At 36.2% G+C, this 17,168-nt stretch overlaps 3 protein-coding genes across 3 annotated transcripts; 1 reads left to right on the forward strand and 2 right to left on the reverse strand.

The window, feature by feature from the left end:
- Positions 1 to 848: 848 nt before the first annotated feature.
- On the reverse strand, positions 849 to 2,224 carry K444DRAFT_613590 (beta-lactamase/transpeptidase-like protein). Its single transcript, XM_024880380.1, has one exon. It carries the CDS (start codon positions 2,032 to 2,034, stop codon positions 886 to 888), a length of 1,149 nt encoding a protein of 382 aa, XP_024735642.1. The 5' UTR covers positions 2,035 to 2,224; the 3' UTR covers positions 849 to 885.
- A 10,402-nt stretch (positions 2,225 to 12,626) lies between these two features.
- Positions 12,627 to 14,250, reverse strand: K444DRAFT_724280 (alpha/beta-hydrolase). The gene is made up of 2 exons (XM_024888618.1): positions 13,797 to 14,250; positions 12,627 to 13,744 (listed from the first exon to the last, which is right to left on the reverse strand). Exons 1-2 carry the CDS (start codon positions 14,212 to 14,214, stop codon positions 12,639 to 12,641), a joined length of 1,524 nt encoding a protein of 507 aa, XP_024735643.1. The 5' UTR covers positions 14,215 to 14,250; the 3' UTR covers positions 12,627 to 12,638.
- A 286-nt stretch (positions 14,251 to 14,536) lies between these two features.
- On the forward strand, positions 14,537 to 16,434 carry K444DRAFT_530453 (uncharacterized protein; the record flags this gene model as incomplete). The annotated part of the gene is made up of 3 exons (XM_024874902.1): positions 14,537 to 14,581; positions 14,656 to 16,203; positions 16,267 to 16,434. 3 exons carry the CDS (start codon positions 14,537 to 14,539, stop codon positions 16,432 to 16,434), a joined length of 1,761 nt encoding a protein of 586 aa, XP_024735644.1.
- Between the last annotated feature and the right edge of the window lie 734 nt (positions 16,435 to 17,168).

The raw sequence follows: 17,168 nt of genomic DNA on the forward strand, positions 1-17,168 counted from the left end.
GGCTAAGATTGCGCAAATTCTCGCTTAAGGGATTTGGACGGTTTTTTTCGCCCGTCGCCTTCGTATCGAGGATTCTAAGTCCAGTGGAGATGTGAGGGTCTCTTGGCTATATCATGGAGTTGCTAGGACATCAATCTTGCGCGACGTCTATTATATACAAGGGATTAATTCGAATCTGATGTCACTTGGTCAATTCAATACGAATGGAGGAGATGAAGGGTCCCTAGAATGGCATCGCGTCTTGAGGATAGGAAGGCAGAGCACTTCCTTGACCCAGCGAAGAAAAACAATTTTTACAGAGTTAAGATTCGAGAGGAGGGTAGATCCACAACTCGGTAAGGCAAGTACGAACCCAAGGTTCACGAGAAGTCAACGACTCCACGCAAGACTTGACCATCCTGGCAGAACCAGGCTGTCCGATTTTGAGAAGATGGTCAACAGTACATAATAAGGTTCTCTCAAAGCTGAAGATAGAGCAGACGTCGAATAAGCACCGGAAAAGCGTTCAGACGTTCTATCTAATCCTGTCTTGGTTGGCGAGAGAATGTGGTACAATATTAGCTATCAGCGTGCCATCTGAGCCAGTCTTTTCTATAGCAGGTGAGATCTTGACAAAGAGACGCAGTGCACTTGCACCAAAGGCAATGGTCGCAGTAATGTTCTCAAGGAGTTGGTTGGGGCTTACTTAGAGAAGACTAAGTCATTAGTGAAGACGAGGATGAGGAAGATGCACAGAAAGATGTACGATACGACCTGACTGGGAATTTTAAGGCTGTATATCACACAGCATTTGTAATGGACGCACACTTTGTATAACATAAACGATAGTGAAATTGTAACACACTCAACCATGCGGCTCATTGCTTCAGTGGTTCATTTAGGCTATTAACAATTAAGACAAATTCCGAGCCCCTGGTAAATTGCTTTAACGTAAGCCCTCGCTCGGTTTGAGCCCAGTCCCACGTTATCAAGTTTGTTCATAACATAGCATATTGTCAGGCGCCGATCAAGATCCATGATAATAATCGATCCGCCGAAACCACCCCAGAAGCAAATACGGCCAGTGGGAAGCCAATCCACAAAAGTGTCTTTCCCAGTAAGGCCAAAACCCATGCCGAATCTGACGGGTGCTGCTATCACCATATCCTGACCCATTGACTGTTCCTCCACCACAGTGTTAATAATTGTCGGAGAGAGAACCTCATGGCCGTCCACCCTACCCCCTAGCGATATGGCGGAGAGTATCCGTGCGATCGACCGCGCATTGCCATGACCATTTGCCCCGCCGAGATCCGCTTCCCTCCATAATTTGCTGTTGGCAGAACTAGAATGGAATTTGGGGTTTTTCAACACCTTGTATTGGACAGAACCTGGCTGTAAATGGACTTCGTCTGCTTTTGGCGGTACTACATCCGATACACGGTGCAAATCTGCATCCGAAACGCCAATTTGGAAATCAGCCTTGAGCGGTACGGCTATCTCGTCCGCAACAAATTTCTTCAACGTCTTCCCTGTGACTCGGAATACGAGTTCCCCGACGAGGTGCCCCATAGTAAAAGATTGGTAGCCAGAAGCAGTTCCTGGCTTCCACCATGGGGCTTGTGTTGCAAGCATCGTGGTAGCTTTTTTAAAGTCGCACACATCTTCCAGGGAAACTGGCTGCTCCCAGCCTGGAAGACCGGTGTTGTGAGTTAGCACATGGCGAATTTCGATGTCCCCTTTCCCGCTCTGATTAAACTCGGGCCAATACTGAGAGACTTTGGCGTTCAAGTCTAGCAATCCTCGGTCAACCAGCATGAGTCCTGCAAGCGCTGTCACAGTCTTTGTCGTTGAAAAGACATTTGTAATTGTGTCTCTCTCCCAAAGCTGAGTGCGGCCTTCATCGAAATAACCTCCCCAGATGTCGACTACATTCTGGCCGTCGATGTTCACTGTGATAGATCCTCCAAGTTCTTCACCTGACTCGATGAATTGAAGCAGCAGTTTCTGTAGCGATCCAAACTTCTCAGCGCATGTGCCATGCACTAGATCCATGATTTGCACTTGTGTTCGAGAACCCGAAAAAAAAGTGTTAATGAGTCGTTGAGTCGATAATTGACGGATTTTGTGGATGTTGCGCTAATACGGAGATCCAATCGATGCTATATATCTAGCAAGGCTCGTCGAGGTGACGAGGTCGCGAGAGGATGTACATAGGAAGATAAAAACTTAAGTAGAGTTTGAGAGTAATCGCCAATGTTCAATTTGGAGTGAATACAATGCCGACGCTGCAGCAGAACGTCATAGCCACAGCCGGTTATATCAGTGTGGGCTCCGATAAATTATCGATCGGGATTATCGATTAGTAATTGTTATCGGCTAAGCGATTAATAAATGATTAATATCGATAATTATCGTTAATAAAAGTGGGCCCAGCTATTAAACGAGCCCTATTACGGCTTTTTAGTTCAATTATAAACCGATTAGTATTAAGATTAGTATAAAAGTATACTATTATTACTATACTATTAGACTTTTTAACTTTTTATTTAATAGTCTATTATATAATATAGACTAGCTAGTATCTAATCCAGTTATTAATAATTCCATTAATAAAAGTGGGCCCAGCCAGCCATTAAGCGAGCCCCATTACCTTAATAATCATTAATAAAAGTGAGCCCAGCTAGTCATTAAGCGAGCTCTATTACCTCAATAATTATTAATAAAAGTGGGCCCAGCTATTAAACGAGCCCTATTACGGCTTTCTAGTTTAATTATAAACTAATTAGTATTAAAATTAGTATAAAAATATACTATTATTACTATACTATTAGATTTTTTAACTTTTTATTTAATAGTCTATTATATAATATAGACTAGCTAGTATCTAATCCAGTTATTAATAATTCCATTAATAAAAGTGGGCCCAGCTAGCCCTTAAGCGAGCCCTATTACCTTAATAATTATTAATAAAAGTGGGCCTAGCCAGCCCTTAAGCGAGTCCTATTGCCTCGATAATTATTAATAAAAGTGGGCCTAGCCAGCCCTTAAGCGAGCCCTATTGCCTCGATAATTATTAATAAAAGTAGGCCTAGCTAGCTATTAAGCAAGTCCTATTATATGAATATCTCGCTTTCTAGTTTAATTATAAACTAATTAGTATAAAGATTAGTATAAAAGTAGACTATTATATATATATTATTATACTTTCTATTTAATAGTCTATTATATAATATAGACTAGCTAGTATTTAATATATAATACTAAGATTTATATTACTATTTCTTCTAAAAAAGATTAAAATTTTCATACTTTCTTTTATTCTCTCTTTAATATATAATAGTACTTTATCTTCTATTATTTAAATATAGCTTCTGAATCTGCCTTATTAATCTATTAAGCCTCTACTAATATAGACTTGATTTAATCCAAATCTAATTCTAAATAGGGAGAACTTATAAGAGCTATTTAGGCTTATACTTATCTCGGGTATCTAGATATAAAAGAATTACCTAAATACTACTATTATCTTTCTTATAAAAAGAAAAATCTACTAAATATTTATTTGACTTTAGTCTCTACTAATTAATATAATTATCTCAAGTTAGTATATAATATTACTATTAAGAGCAGATCGGAAATTAGTCTACTTTAATTAAAAGTAATTAACTAGCTATAATAGCTTTACTTATAAGTAAAGTTATTTGGCTAAATAACTAAACTTAATATATATATCTTTTAATAATACCTTAATTAGGTAGTAATTTATAAAGCTTTAATTTTATTAATTATTATCTATAATCTATCTTTTTAAGTAATTAAATAGCCCGAATTTTATATCTTTTATTAAATACTTAATCCAGAATCTTAGCTCTTTCTTTCTATAACTTATTCTTATATAAGAAAAAAGCTTGGGAAGTATTAGGTTAGCTTAAAGAATATTATATAATGAAAACTCTAGTTTATAGTTTTAAGTATTTATTTTATTCTTAATATCTGAACTTTTCTATAAGGATATTTTCTTTTAGGTATTATTATATATTTTATTAAATAATAAGATAAGAATTATATAAAGGCCCTTCTAGCTCTTTATATAATATTAAGTTATTTAGGAGAAGACTAATTTACGGTTTTATAACCTATACTTTAAGACTATAATATTATTAAATAACTTGGAGCTATTATTAGTAATAATACTAGTATAAATAGTATATTATATTAAGCTATTTAGGCTTATTTACTAAGGAAAGAAGAATTAGAATAGGATATTTTATAATAGCAGATTTATTATTTAGGATATATTATTAATCTTTCTATATAAGCCTTTTTATTTTATAATATTTTTATAAATAAAGAATTAGAAGTACTTAATAAGTAAAAGAACTTGGGAAATTTAGAAGCCTTATTAAGTAATAAGGAAAAACAAATGAAATTTCGACTTTTAGAACTATTAGGCTAGCTTTATAATATTATTATATATATTCGTTACTTTCCTAGTCAGATTACTAGATTTAAAGCTCTTACTAGAAGAATAATTTCTCTTAATAATCAGATATAATAGAATAGCTAGTATATAATACTTAATATTATTCTTTAGTAATATACTTATCTTAATACTTATTATAAGAAGTATCTCGCAGATCTAAAATCAGATTACCTTAGTTCAGAAAACTAGAAAAGGCTTCGGATAATTTCTATCTTTCTTAAACTATTTTATAGAACTATTCTTGAGACTTAAGGAAATACTATAACTATTAATTAAGTACTTTTTATAATAGATGTTTTAATTCGAGTATTTAATAAATTACTAATAAGTAATAATTTTTATACTAATTTTTATACTAATCTTTATACTAATCTTTATTACTTGAATTAATAATACTAATTATAATATAATAGAATATATATATAAATAATAAAGACTTTTATACTCAAATCCGGAAAGAGTAGAAAATCTTTAATATATATTATTATAAGTTTAATAATATATTTTTTTATACTATTACTTTTATACTTTATCCGAATTACTATATAAAGTATATTAGGGCTAATTAGGAGAAAAGATAGATTTAGCTTATCTTAACTAAAGTTAAAAAGCTTTAGGAGAAATATTGAAATTAGATATCTATTCCTAATAGTTTAATATTAGTTAAGGAGATTAAATAGCTAGTAGAAAAAGAACTAGATAATTTTAATAAGATTACTCAGATATTAGGGAAATATATATAGCTAGTAAGTTAAGATAAATACAAGAATTATTATTAGAAAGAATTATATAATATTAGGAACTTATTTATATTTTAATAATAGTATTAAAATATATAAAAAAGATACTAGCTAAAACTCTTACTTATAGTAATTAATATTTTCTTAATTCTAGTAATAAATACTAAAGTAAAATAAATCTTTTCAGGTATTTACTATATAGTATTATAAAATAGGACCTAAATAATAGCTAAGACTTTAGAGATAGTAAAATATTTAAAGTATTAGAAAAGAAGTAGGATTTTAAGTATTTTTATTAATACTAGTAAAGAATAATAAGATTAGTATAAAAATTAGTATAATTATAATTATTTTCTTTATAATTTATAACTCCTAGTATCTTAAAGATATAATACCTAGCTAACTATTACTTTTATTAAAGAAGTTTCTCAAATATTATTAAATAGCTATAGTATTTTCTATAACCTATAACTTAGAGTTAGATAGGAAAATATATTAGTATAAGCTATTCTTTAGCTTCTTTCTAGTATATACTAGTAATATTACTATTTTATGGCCTTTTCGAGATTTAGTAAAAAAGTAAAAGCTAGTAGTATTTAACTTAGCCTCGGATTCTGGCTACTAAGTAATAGGACTAGGAAAATTAATTCATTTATTATTTCCCTATACCTAATTAGTCAAGTTTCTCTAAATAGCCTTTTTGCCTAATATAAAGAATTTAGTAGGACTAATAAGTATAATATAGTTATTATATAATAATTAGTAATTAATATAAAAATAAGTAAAATCTATACCTATTATATAATAATCTAATCTTATAAAATAAGGATCTCTTCTTCTTTTACTAAGTTTCTTATTATATTATAAACTTAATATACTTATATTTCTATTTTAGTTAGTTTTATACTAATCTTTATACTAATCCAAAAAGAAATTATATATCTTAGCTAAAGCTTTTTATATACTATTAGTCTTTTCTTTTATTTTATTCTCTAAAACTCGCTTAATTTCTTTCTCTTAATTAAACTTTTCCTTAGTTTTCTATATTTTCTTAAACTATATATTATTCTCGGAATTATATTTAATATTTTCCTATACCGAATTACTATTATCTCAAGCTATATATAAGTTACTATACTTATTATAGCTAAGTAATTATTTAACTGCTTTCTAATTCTTTTCTTATTATTTTCTAAAGCCAGATTAATATAAAGATTAGTATAGGAATATTCTGAAAATACCTCCTTAATTTAATATTTATAGTAGACTTCTATACTATTTCCTGCTATCTTAATAGTAAAGTACTCTTATATACTACCGAGCTTATTACCTTGCATTTTACTATTATAATTATACCTTAATCTACTGCCTTTACTTTCTTAATCTTAGTATAAATAGAGTCTTTTATAAGAGCTTTATTATACTTATATGCTTTTATAGTATTTGAGTTTTAAGATAGATCCGTTAGTACTTTTCTCTTATAAGTAGTAGTATAAATAGATCTAATAGAAAAGGCTAGTTAAGATATTATATTAATATAGCTATTATCCTATAATATTATAATTAGTATAAAAATTAATATAATATAAATATAGACTTATTTTAGGCTCTAGAGATAATTTAATAATAATTAGTAATATTTTATAATTACTAATATATTTGGTATACTAATTATAGTTTATTACTATAAAATATACTATAAGAATAATTTATATAAAGATTAATAGATTAATTAGTATATTAGAATACTAACTTATAAGTTATAGTATAAAGTTATATAGTAGTATAATTAAGTAATTAAGAAAAGATTAAAAGATAAGCGAGATAAGGTAAAATAAAATTAACTTTATAATATAAAATAATTTACTTTTAAAGTATATAAAAAAAATTTTAAGCTATTACCTTATTCTTTCCTATTACTTTATTTTAGCTAATATTTTTCTTTTAATTATACTACTTTAATTCCTTAATTAACTTCTTCTATAATATATCTCTTAATTTATATTAATTACTATACTAATTAAGATATAGTAATTATAATTTCTAGTTAATTATTTAATTATAGTATAAACTAAGTAAACTAATAGCAAGTATATTATTTCTAGAAAGGCTCTTATAAGTAAGGCTCCAAGAAAAATACTTAGCGGAAAAGACTATATTTTTACTATTATATAAAAGAAAAGAAAATATAGGTTTAGACCTAGTAATTAGTTAATTAGTAAAAATATTAGTATATCTACTAACTGGATTTATAGCTAAGGCCCTTTAAGAAATTAGAAAATATTAGAGAAGTACTAATTTATTAATTCCAAAGGTACTATTTTATTAATTAGTAAAGGAGATTTTGGCTTAGGAGAATAGATAAGATATATATATCTAAGCTTTAGCTTTATATACTTTATAAGAGTCTATAGAGGTACTTCTTATTATAGAGTTTAAATATAAGTCATTTTTCTTAATTATACTAATTTTTATACTAATCTAATTCTAGTAATAAATCTTATAGCTATTTATATAAAGCGGGTTACTATCTAGAAAAAGAATATAAAGCTAGTCTAATAAATAAGATTAGAAATAATAGATATTAGTAAGATTAGCAAATGCCTTATAGTAGTACTATAGAATAGTTAGTTTACTTGGGTTACTAGTAAAGTAACCAGGTCAGGTATTAGGGAATTAATCTTTATATCTAAGGCAAAGTAGTTAGCTAGCTATTAGATTAATAAAGTAATAACTCAAATTATTACTTTTTTAATATATCTCAAATTAGTTATATTCTTTAAAGAACTAGTATAAAGATTAATTAATTAATTAATTAATTAGAATAGAGAGCAGGAGGGGCAGATTCTGCCGGGCCCCTTACCGCCTAGAATGATAATTATTGCCAATTATTAATAATTATCGATTATCGACAAATTAGTGCGATTATCTAATTATTGCTTATCGAGCTTATCGGAGCCCACACTGGGTTAATAGTCGGACTTGACGTCGCGCTAAAGGGGCCCTTCCCTTTAGTCGGGGAAAGCGAGTTGTCCCGGGAAAGCGAGTTGTCCCGCACTATACCAAAATTTCTATATAATCGCAGATACTTGAATTACACCACATAACCAAATAACCCTTAAATTAATACGTAATTAAGGATATAATCTCTCATTACTCTAATGCTACAAAATCTGCATTTTGAGCTATTAAATTAGTTAATATTACTAATCTAGGTAGTAAAGAATACAGAACCACCTCCTCCCTACTAACCCCACTATTTATACCCTCTCGTACCTCCTCTACCTCCTTATCTAATCCCCTAGACTCCTCTAATATTGCCCGTATATATAATTGACTAAGAGGGTTCCCCTTTACCCGGTAAGCTTGTTCAGATACAAGTATTACAGGATTAATAGGGATATCGGTAAAGATTACGGGATCTTCGGCCTATATACGATCGAATTCAGCTTGCTCCTTAGCTACCTTATCATAAAGTAATTAGTACTTAATTCGAATGGCTTCAAGCTCGCTTTCCGTAGGTTCGGTTTGGGGATCGCGAATTGGTATTAGAAGCTCGGGAGGGATAATTATATTAGTTCCAAGGACTTGCTTCCTTGCTTGTGCCTCCAGATCTCTTACTCTCTTCTTCCTCTCTCTCTCTGCCGCTCGTACGGCGATTCCTACTCTTTTGAGAGCTTCCTTTTCAGCTAATTTAGCCTTTGCGAGCTGTCTTTTAGCCTTCTTTAGCTCCTCCTCTGCTATATTTCTCACTTTAATCTTCTTCTTTTCCAGAGTATTAGATGCATTTAACCACCTCTCCCTTTGGAAACTAAGCCATACGTTTAGCTTAGCCTTATGACGTTTAACCTGTGCCTTGCGAGCATTCTGGGCATCTAGCTCTTGTAAACTTCCAAGCATTAGGTGGTTCTTAGTAGCCTTAATCGTGACTGAATACTCTTTGCGAGGGGAGGAGCTTAAAGTATCCAGAATCTTGTTATTGAGATTATCGAGCCATAGAACGCATTCGTTATATAAAGAAGAAGGTTTTGGAAGGGTAGGTAATTAGTATTCGTAAACAGGAGCAGGAGCAGGCGTGGTAAATCGTGCGTTTTCTGCGTTTTCTGCGTCTGATTCAGTTTCCGATTCAGATCCAAACTCCAGAAATTAAAGGCCAGTATCTTTCCTTCTCTTTTTACTATACTCCTTAAGCTTTCTCTGTACTGCTTTGAAACTAACAGGCCAAATTCTAGTATTCTGAAAGGCGTATTTAATTATACGAATAGTAAATGTCTTCTCCCGTATTCCAGGAAGATCGCGAAAGAAGCACTGGACGTTATATTCCGGCTCGTACGAGCGAATTGCATTTATAATATTAACCTGTTAGTAGTGTTTCCATTCCCTAAAAACACTAATATCACATAGTTAAAGTAAGTGGGTTTGGTGAGAGGGGAATTAGACGATTCATATCTTATTAAACGTAGCTTTTAGGATAAAATCGTCCGCTTAATAGCAAGTTACTCCGTTAATCAAGAGAATATGCCATTTCTTATTAGGACCGCAATTATTATACTTAATAAAATAGTCTAACCAAACCATACAAATGCCCTCGTTCGTATATCCTATAGGAGAGACTATAATAACCTTATAACCGGTCATATTTTCGTAGAACCAAGAAACCATAATTATAATTCCAGGGATAATTACTACCGGAGAAATTGCCTTGCCATCTGCAGATATGCACTTAATTATTATAAGAGACATGCGATTTTCTAGTATTCCTATATATATCTCCTTGATTCCAATTAGAACCACTACTTCCTCTCCTGCAGGCATACAAATTCGTACTCCTTTCTCGTCCATATTATATATCCGATCCCCATAGTATATACTAGTTTCTTCCAATACCGGACGATATTTAGTCTCAAACCAATTGCGGAGGCTCTGTTCGGTATGGAAATCAATACGGTAGCTCGTAATAGGCTTCGTCTTAATCATATAGAGTTCTGAAGTACTCTTTAGCCATTAAGAGAACCATTTCCAAGATAGAGCTGTCTTATTATCCTCCGTTCGCATCCACATTATACAGTTATATATCATTTGCTTTATAGCTCCTTTCCCTCTATTAATCGCATGCGATACCGCGTACTGAATTAATGCCTCGTATTAATCAGGACATAAGATCTTATTCTAGCCTCCCCATTATACTCTTGCTATTCCCATCTTCTTCCTCTCTCTCTGCCACGCTTTCTTTACTGTATCTTCATTTCGTACGCAATACGCGCGTGCCGCAGTCGCAGGAGTCTCTTCTGGGTTAGCCTTGAGGAATTGAATAGCTTCACGGAGCTTATCTCTCTCTGGCATATCGCGGAGAAGTGCATTATTGGGGAGGTTACTTAGGCGAGCCATTGCTATTGAATTTGACTGATTTTCAGGGTGATTTGGGCTGGTGGTGATCAAAATAATTGATTTTTACTATGGGTGTTCTATATAAATTGGAAAATTTTGGGATCGGTGCGGGACAACTCGCTTTCCCGGGACAACTCGCTTTCCCCGACTAAAGGGAAGGGCCCCTTTAGCGCGACGTCAAGTCCGACTATTATATGCTGCCGGCCGCCATTGCGGAAAGTGCGCAGGCATCACCGGTAATCCGCTGACCGACGGCGGATAATTCTCGGTACCACTGTCGGTAGATTTCCGATTTCCTACTTTAGCGTGCATCCACTCGTGAACTCTAATAATAACCATTATCAATCTCATTGCCCCGGTCCGAGGGCCCCAAAAGTGGGGCTAGGCATGGGCATATGAGAGCAGTAGAGTACGCCTGTACCACCACTTTTTCTATATCCGAAAGAAAAATAAATGGCCTCAAGAGATACCGATCGTGTCTGAAAGAGAACATCCCCCGCTCCCCCCAGGGGTGCATAGAAAACGCAGATTTATATCGAAATATACCCTGCTCAAGTGATAGACTTTAATCCCCATCGCGTGATCACCTCTCCCCACCTTTACTCCTTTACCGAGGTCTATCTTTAGTCACGTATGGAAAGTATATTTTTAAGGTACTTGTAAAAAAGAAAACGAAATTATATATTATTAGGCTTTTATTAAATAAGGCAGTTATAAGGAATTAGTTTAACTTATTTAATAAAGCTCTATATAAAACTCTTAAGTAATAAAGTAATATATAACTAGCTCTTATAAAGAAAAGTTATAACTTTTAAAAGGAGATATTACTAAAATAAATAAGTTTACTTATAATTTGATATAATTATATAAAGCTTTAATAAGACGTTTTAATAAAAAGTTAAATAAAAATATAAATATTTAAGTATTTTAAAGAAATTATACTAATAGAAATAAGCTTAAAAGCTAAGTTTTTAAATTATTTAAAATTAATATATAAAATAAAGCTTATATATTTATTAAAACCCTTATTAAATTACTTTAAATTCTATTTTAATTTTAATTTAATATAAGTATATATTAAATTATATATTATAAAACAATTAGAATTTTTCATTTTATTAATATTATTAAAAGATATAAAAAATAATATATAATATATATATTAAATACAGCTATACAAAGTAAGTTTATATAATTGGCTTATAATTATTTTATAATAAGAAACTTTAATATATTATTTATATTATTTACTTTACTAAAAGAATTCTTTACTATTACTAGCTCACTTCCTCTATGTTCACGAAAAGTATTTAACGCCCAGGTCGTCTTTAATCTTCTAGTTTGTAGGTACGCACTTGACGCTCCTATGAACCGAAAACTCCCAGGAACGCTGGGAGAGAAGTGGAAGACCCTGGCACCAGGATCTAGCACATTTCGGCATGTCCGAATTGAGGCAGATTCATGATGTATCATTAAGACCTCAACATGATCCAGTTACACGAAGGTTTTAGATAGTCTGGGCCGTCACCCATATTGAGGAGCTTCCTGTTCAACACAAACGGTATATCTTCTTATACTTGAAACGTCTTATCGGTCTTGATTCAGTGACAACGTCCACGCCTACTAGCCAAACACAACCAGAGTAGTGTAGAACACCGCTGGTACATACTGTACGTTACAATAACCTCGTATTGGCTTTAGGAGACGGGAGCTTAAAGTATATACTGTCGTGACCACGGAGAAAGCAATTAAATATTTAGTATTGAATGACAACATTAGCAATCAAACCGGCTCTAGTTTAGTATCTAAGATACAACAAGGATGTGTGCTCTATACTTAAAGTAAGTTAGATAGTAAAGAAAATAACTCCGAGAAAAGTTTGTTGCGACATGTAAAACTAAGATTCATCCTCTCTTCGTCCTCATAATCGTCCTCCTCCGCAGGATAGTCAGTTGCCCATGGGCCTGTGGTGTACAAGGGACCATGAACTGATCTGCATTCAGGAAATATCTATCTAGTGAGCGGTATTCAGATACAGGCTTCATCTAATCTGACTTTTTTCTTTCTTTGACTGCTGCCGCATCAATAGTGACCATTGTCGTTGATTTGTCCTTGAAGACTATCATACGTTGTGCCTGATTGAACTCCTCCCATGGCTTCAACCCGTGAAAAAAGTCCAAGAAAGCGACACTCATATGATCCTGGGTTGAAGCAAGCTCGGGATAGACTCGGCAAGGTGGTTGGTAGAATGTCAATGGTATGCCGAACGAATGCCAAGCAAATCCTTGTAGTGGTCCAGGAAACGGGTCAGTACTATCGATCCTGTATATGTAGACACGACTTCCTTTGTTGGCAGCTGAAGATACGACCTTTAGAAGGGGATTGATAAATGCTTCCTTAGTTGACCAAGCGACAAGCTCCTGCCGGGTGCATTCTTCCTTAAATATTCTGTCAGGGATAGGTATATGTGGCATGATCGCGCACGAAAATTCCACCACTTCTCGTGTCGGAAGATTAGTTGAAAGTGCCAGAAGCAATGCCGCTTCATCTCGAGTGTTGCCAAAAACAATTCTGCTGCACCAGGTAGGAATATCACCCCAGAATGTCGACTGGTCCTGATTATTTCGGTCATAACCCACAAACCAGTGAGAGTCTTCGATAGGAAAGGAGAGCCTCCCGTCGAAAATCTCCACGAGTTGCTCTGAAGTGAGACCTCGAAGTGCCGCAAGCTTTTCGGTGCCCGAAGCATGGGACGGAATACCAGCATGTTCAACGAGATCATCAAAGTCCGTCTGTGCCTCTTGTGGCGTCCGCAATCGAGGAGCAGGAGGAGATTGGAGAAGAGCTTGTTGAAAGAGAGGCAGTCCTCCTGTCAGATGACACAGGACAGATGCAGCGCCAGCTGATTCTCCTGCAACGGTAATCCTTGAACCATCACCCCCAAAATGATGGATTGAGGATTGAATCCACCGAAGCGCAATTCTTTGGTCATTGAGACCTTGGTTTGATATGGGTTTCTCGCCTAGACCCCTCGCTTCTTCAATCAGCTCTCGTGATGATAAAAATCCAAATACATTTAGACGGTAGTTTATCGTCACGATGATAATAGGTCTTCCAATCTCCAATGATCTTTTTACAAGAAAATTTCCATCTGAAGAACGGTAATTAACGATATGTTTGTTTAGCGCAGATGCAGAACATACCAAATTGAGTGCTATTGTCCCCAATGTTAAAGGCGCCTCCATGAATCCACACAAAAACGGGCAAATTTGAGGTAGCATTTAAGCAAGTTGTTGCCTGAGGGGCGTAAATATTCAAGTGAAGACAATTCGTTTCATCTGGTGCCCGCGATAACGATGTTTTCTCAAACACGTGCGCAATGGAAGCTTGAAGTCCATCAGCTTTCTGTGGACATCTCGGACCGTAGCGAGATACATCAAGGCATCTGCTATGGGCAGAGATCAAGATAGGTACCGCAGTTCTGAATCGTACGGGGACGCGTGCGTAAGGTATATTCAGGAAATTCGCGATGCCTTGCTTTGAGACGAAACCTTTTAATTGCACTTTGCCAATAGAGAGAGTGAGATCCTCAAGATAATTATCGTAATGGTTGTCCGCCATGGTAATTGAAAAAAAAAGTGTATCTGAGAAAATGACTGTCGATATTGTGATCGAGCTGGTGGTCTAACTTGTGGTCTAACTGTTGGTCTAGCTAGTGGTCTAAATGCTCGATGCCCCATACAGCCTGGCCCGAAGTCGGACCGGGGTCGAGCCGGAGATATTTGCAGCTCTGTGGGCTAGCGGGTGAAATCCCCGTGGGGAATTTTCCACACGAATTCAAGAGTTTTCCTGCCTTCCTCAACGACAGAAATCCGTCGTTTCCGCAGAACGACATTGGCCGAAAGAGATTTTTGCCAGAGACGCCCCCCCGGCCGTGCTTGTGATGCCTCCGCGCGCCTGTGATGCCTGCAAGGCCCGAAAGGTCAAGGTGCGGACCCAGTCAACAGAGCATTCGCTTGACCCTGCACAGGAGCTATAACATCATCTGACATTTTCTCGCAGTGTGATGGCTTTGAACCAACAGCCCCATGTTCCAATTGTCGCATGTCGGATCTTTCTTGCCAGTATCTACAAGTACCCAAAAAGCGGGGGCCCAAGCCTAACGAATCTACGCACCAAAGCCGTAAGCAGAGAGGCAACCGATCGGCTCATAGCGAAGAGCCTTCGAATTCGAATGGACCAAACGTGGCCCTCCCCCTTTCAGCCGAAACTGTTTCATCTCTTGAAGCGCCCCACGCAATCAGTGATGAGCATTTAACTTCTCCATGGATGGGAATCGCGCCTTCAAACGTTACAAGTCAAACCAGCACGGACATCAACGTTAGCATCCAAGCTCTCCACCACGATCTCGTTTTCGCTCTAGGGTTCTGCATGCCGAACTTCACGCTCGAGCAGATCATCAAAAAATGTATCGACGTTCACATGCAGAGCCTATTCCCTCTCTGCCCGCTGCTCCATGAGCTAAGCATACGATCGAACATGAAATTAGAGACACCCTTGGTGACAAACCTACAGACAATTTCAGATTTAACTGGCGGGTTTCGTGGCTCATCTGAAAGTCAAGAAGATCTAGCCAAGTTACGCTCATACACCCTTATCGTAGCTTTGTGTGCAGGCACTGCCTTTTTGTTGACGCCTGAAAGTGTCCCTAACCCAGCTCTTGTTGGAAATATATTCCTCCATACGTCCCGTGAAATGCTCAAACTCTACCAAGATTTCGACATTGAGCGACCCGATGCTAGCTCACTGGTGATTCGGATGTTTCACGCCAGCGCTTTGCACACTGATGGCAAAATACGTGTGGCCTGGCAAGTATTGGGAGAGGCTTTAAGACTGGCTGAGCAAATGCGCCTATATGAGGAACGCTCTTTCGAAGGTTTGGACCCTGTGGAAGCTAGGCTCCGTCGAACGGCATTTTGGCAGCTTTTCATAATGGATAAACACTCGGCCTTACTCGAAGATCGCCCAATGACCCTTCACGAGTTTTCTTTACATGGATCCATGACGACCAAACTTCAGGATGAATTGGAAGTTCAACTCCTGGATCCAGTTACGACCATACATTCAATCGAATTCGAGGATCGAATTTTTACTGGATTCTATATCAGTCAACGACTATGGGCCACTGCTTCTAGGGTAGTTCTTGATCTTCAGACTCTGACACGGCTTTGCCAATGTGACGAAAACGCGGTCATGCTTGCTGAAGCACAAAGGATGGGCCTGACCGGCACCTACTTGCGTTTTTTAAGTGTGCTAGATAATCTTCCTCTTTTTCTTCAATCGCCAGAAACTGAAATGTCGACTGAGGCGACATCGACAGAGAATCCGCGACGGAACTTCTGGGTGCAACGTACTAATCTTTTAGTGACATATCATTGCCTCAGAATGATCCTCTTGCAAAGATTCATCGACCTTGGGTTGGGTTGTCTACTCGGGCTGAGCGACGAAAGAGTGATGTTAGCCCCGAGAAAGACAGAAATCGCTCATGACCTAATAAACGTTATTACCGGTGTCCCATTTGACTCACTTCGAGCCAATGGAGAAGCTTGTGTAAGTGTTTTCGACTCACCTACTTTCACTATTTCTGCCTAGTACTTACTTCTATCGATAAAGGTGATAAAAATTCGCCGAGTAGGTGCCACAATCCTCGAGGTGATGCAACTGGCCAACGCACCTGAAATTGTTTCTCGTGCGAAGTCGCTTTTTTCTCCCCTCCTGGATGTCCTCGCGAAACTCAATTCTCGCGCATCGGACGAGCTCAACAAAGAGTACATTGGTTGAACCAAAGTTCTGAACAACTACATATTTGTTTCGTCGTCAGAGACATCAATTTTGGCGAAACCTGACCTTTGGTCGCACAGCGCTGAAACCAACACCAATCGAGCGCCAATAAACTAAGAAGTCGAACGATTCTCTTCTTGCTCGATGGTGACACCGTCGTCGTCATCGTCGTCGGAGAGTCCAGATCTGCCGCTGTTGCGAGCCGCGACCGACACTGACAATGGCACACGCAGAACTAGCAAGCTAAGGAGGGCAAATCATCATGGTTACCGAGGATTTTATAGGTAAAGGGGGCACGAGCCACAGAGGAGACAACTTCGCAGTCATAGTGAGGCAGCTGCCGGATCTCTTCGACAGCGTTACGAAATTCGTTGCTATTGCGTTAGCGACACATGACCACTACGACAATATTGCACACTCAGTCAAGCAGACCTATAAAGCCGTTCGTAAGCTGGGAAGCACCTCATCTATAGCAACTACGCCTCCTACAATCCCGGCTATTCCGAATAACCCTACATGAGCAGCGATATCGAGCCACGCTCCATCATCAACTACTCTACAACAATTCAAAGTGCGGGTCACAGACCCTACGGATCGCAAAACAATACGAGAAACAGCAAATGCAAACAATACTACAGCGAGTAGTGAGAAAGACAGAAAACGCAGGAGTAGTGGGTATAAAGAAGTTTCCTAGTGGAGACCTGGTCATACAATTGAAGGAGCAGGCGGGGAAG

The sequence above is a fragment of the Hyaloscypha bicolor genome (genome assembly GCF_002865645.1).
Source record: "Hyaloscypha bicolor E unplaced genomic scaffold K444scaffold_87, whole genome shotgun sequence".
NCBI classification, from domain to species: Eukaryota; Fungi; Ascomycota; class Leotiomycetes; order Helotiales; family Hyaloscyphaceae; genus Hyaloscypha; species Hyaloscypha bicolor.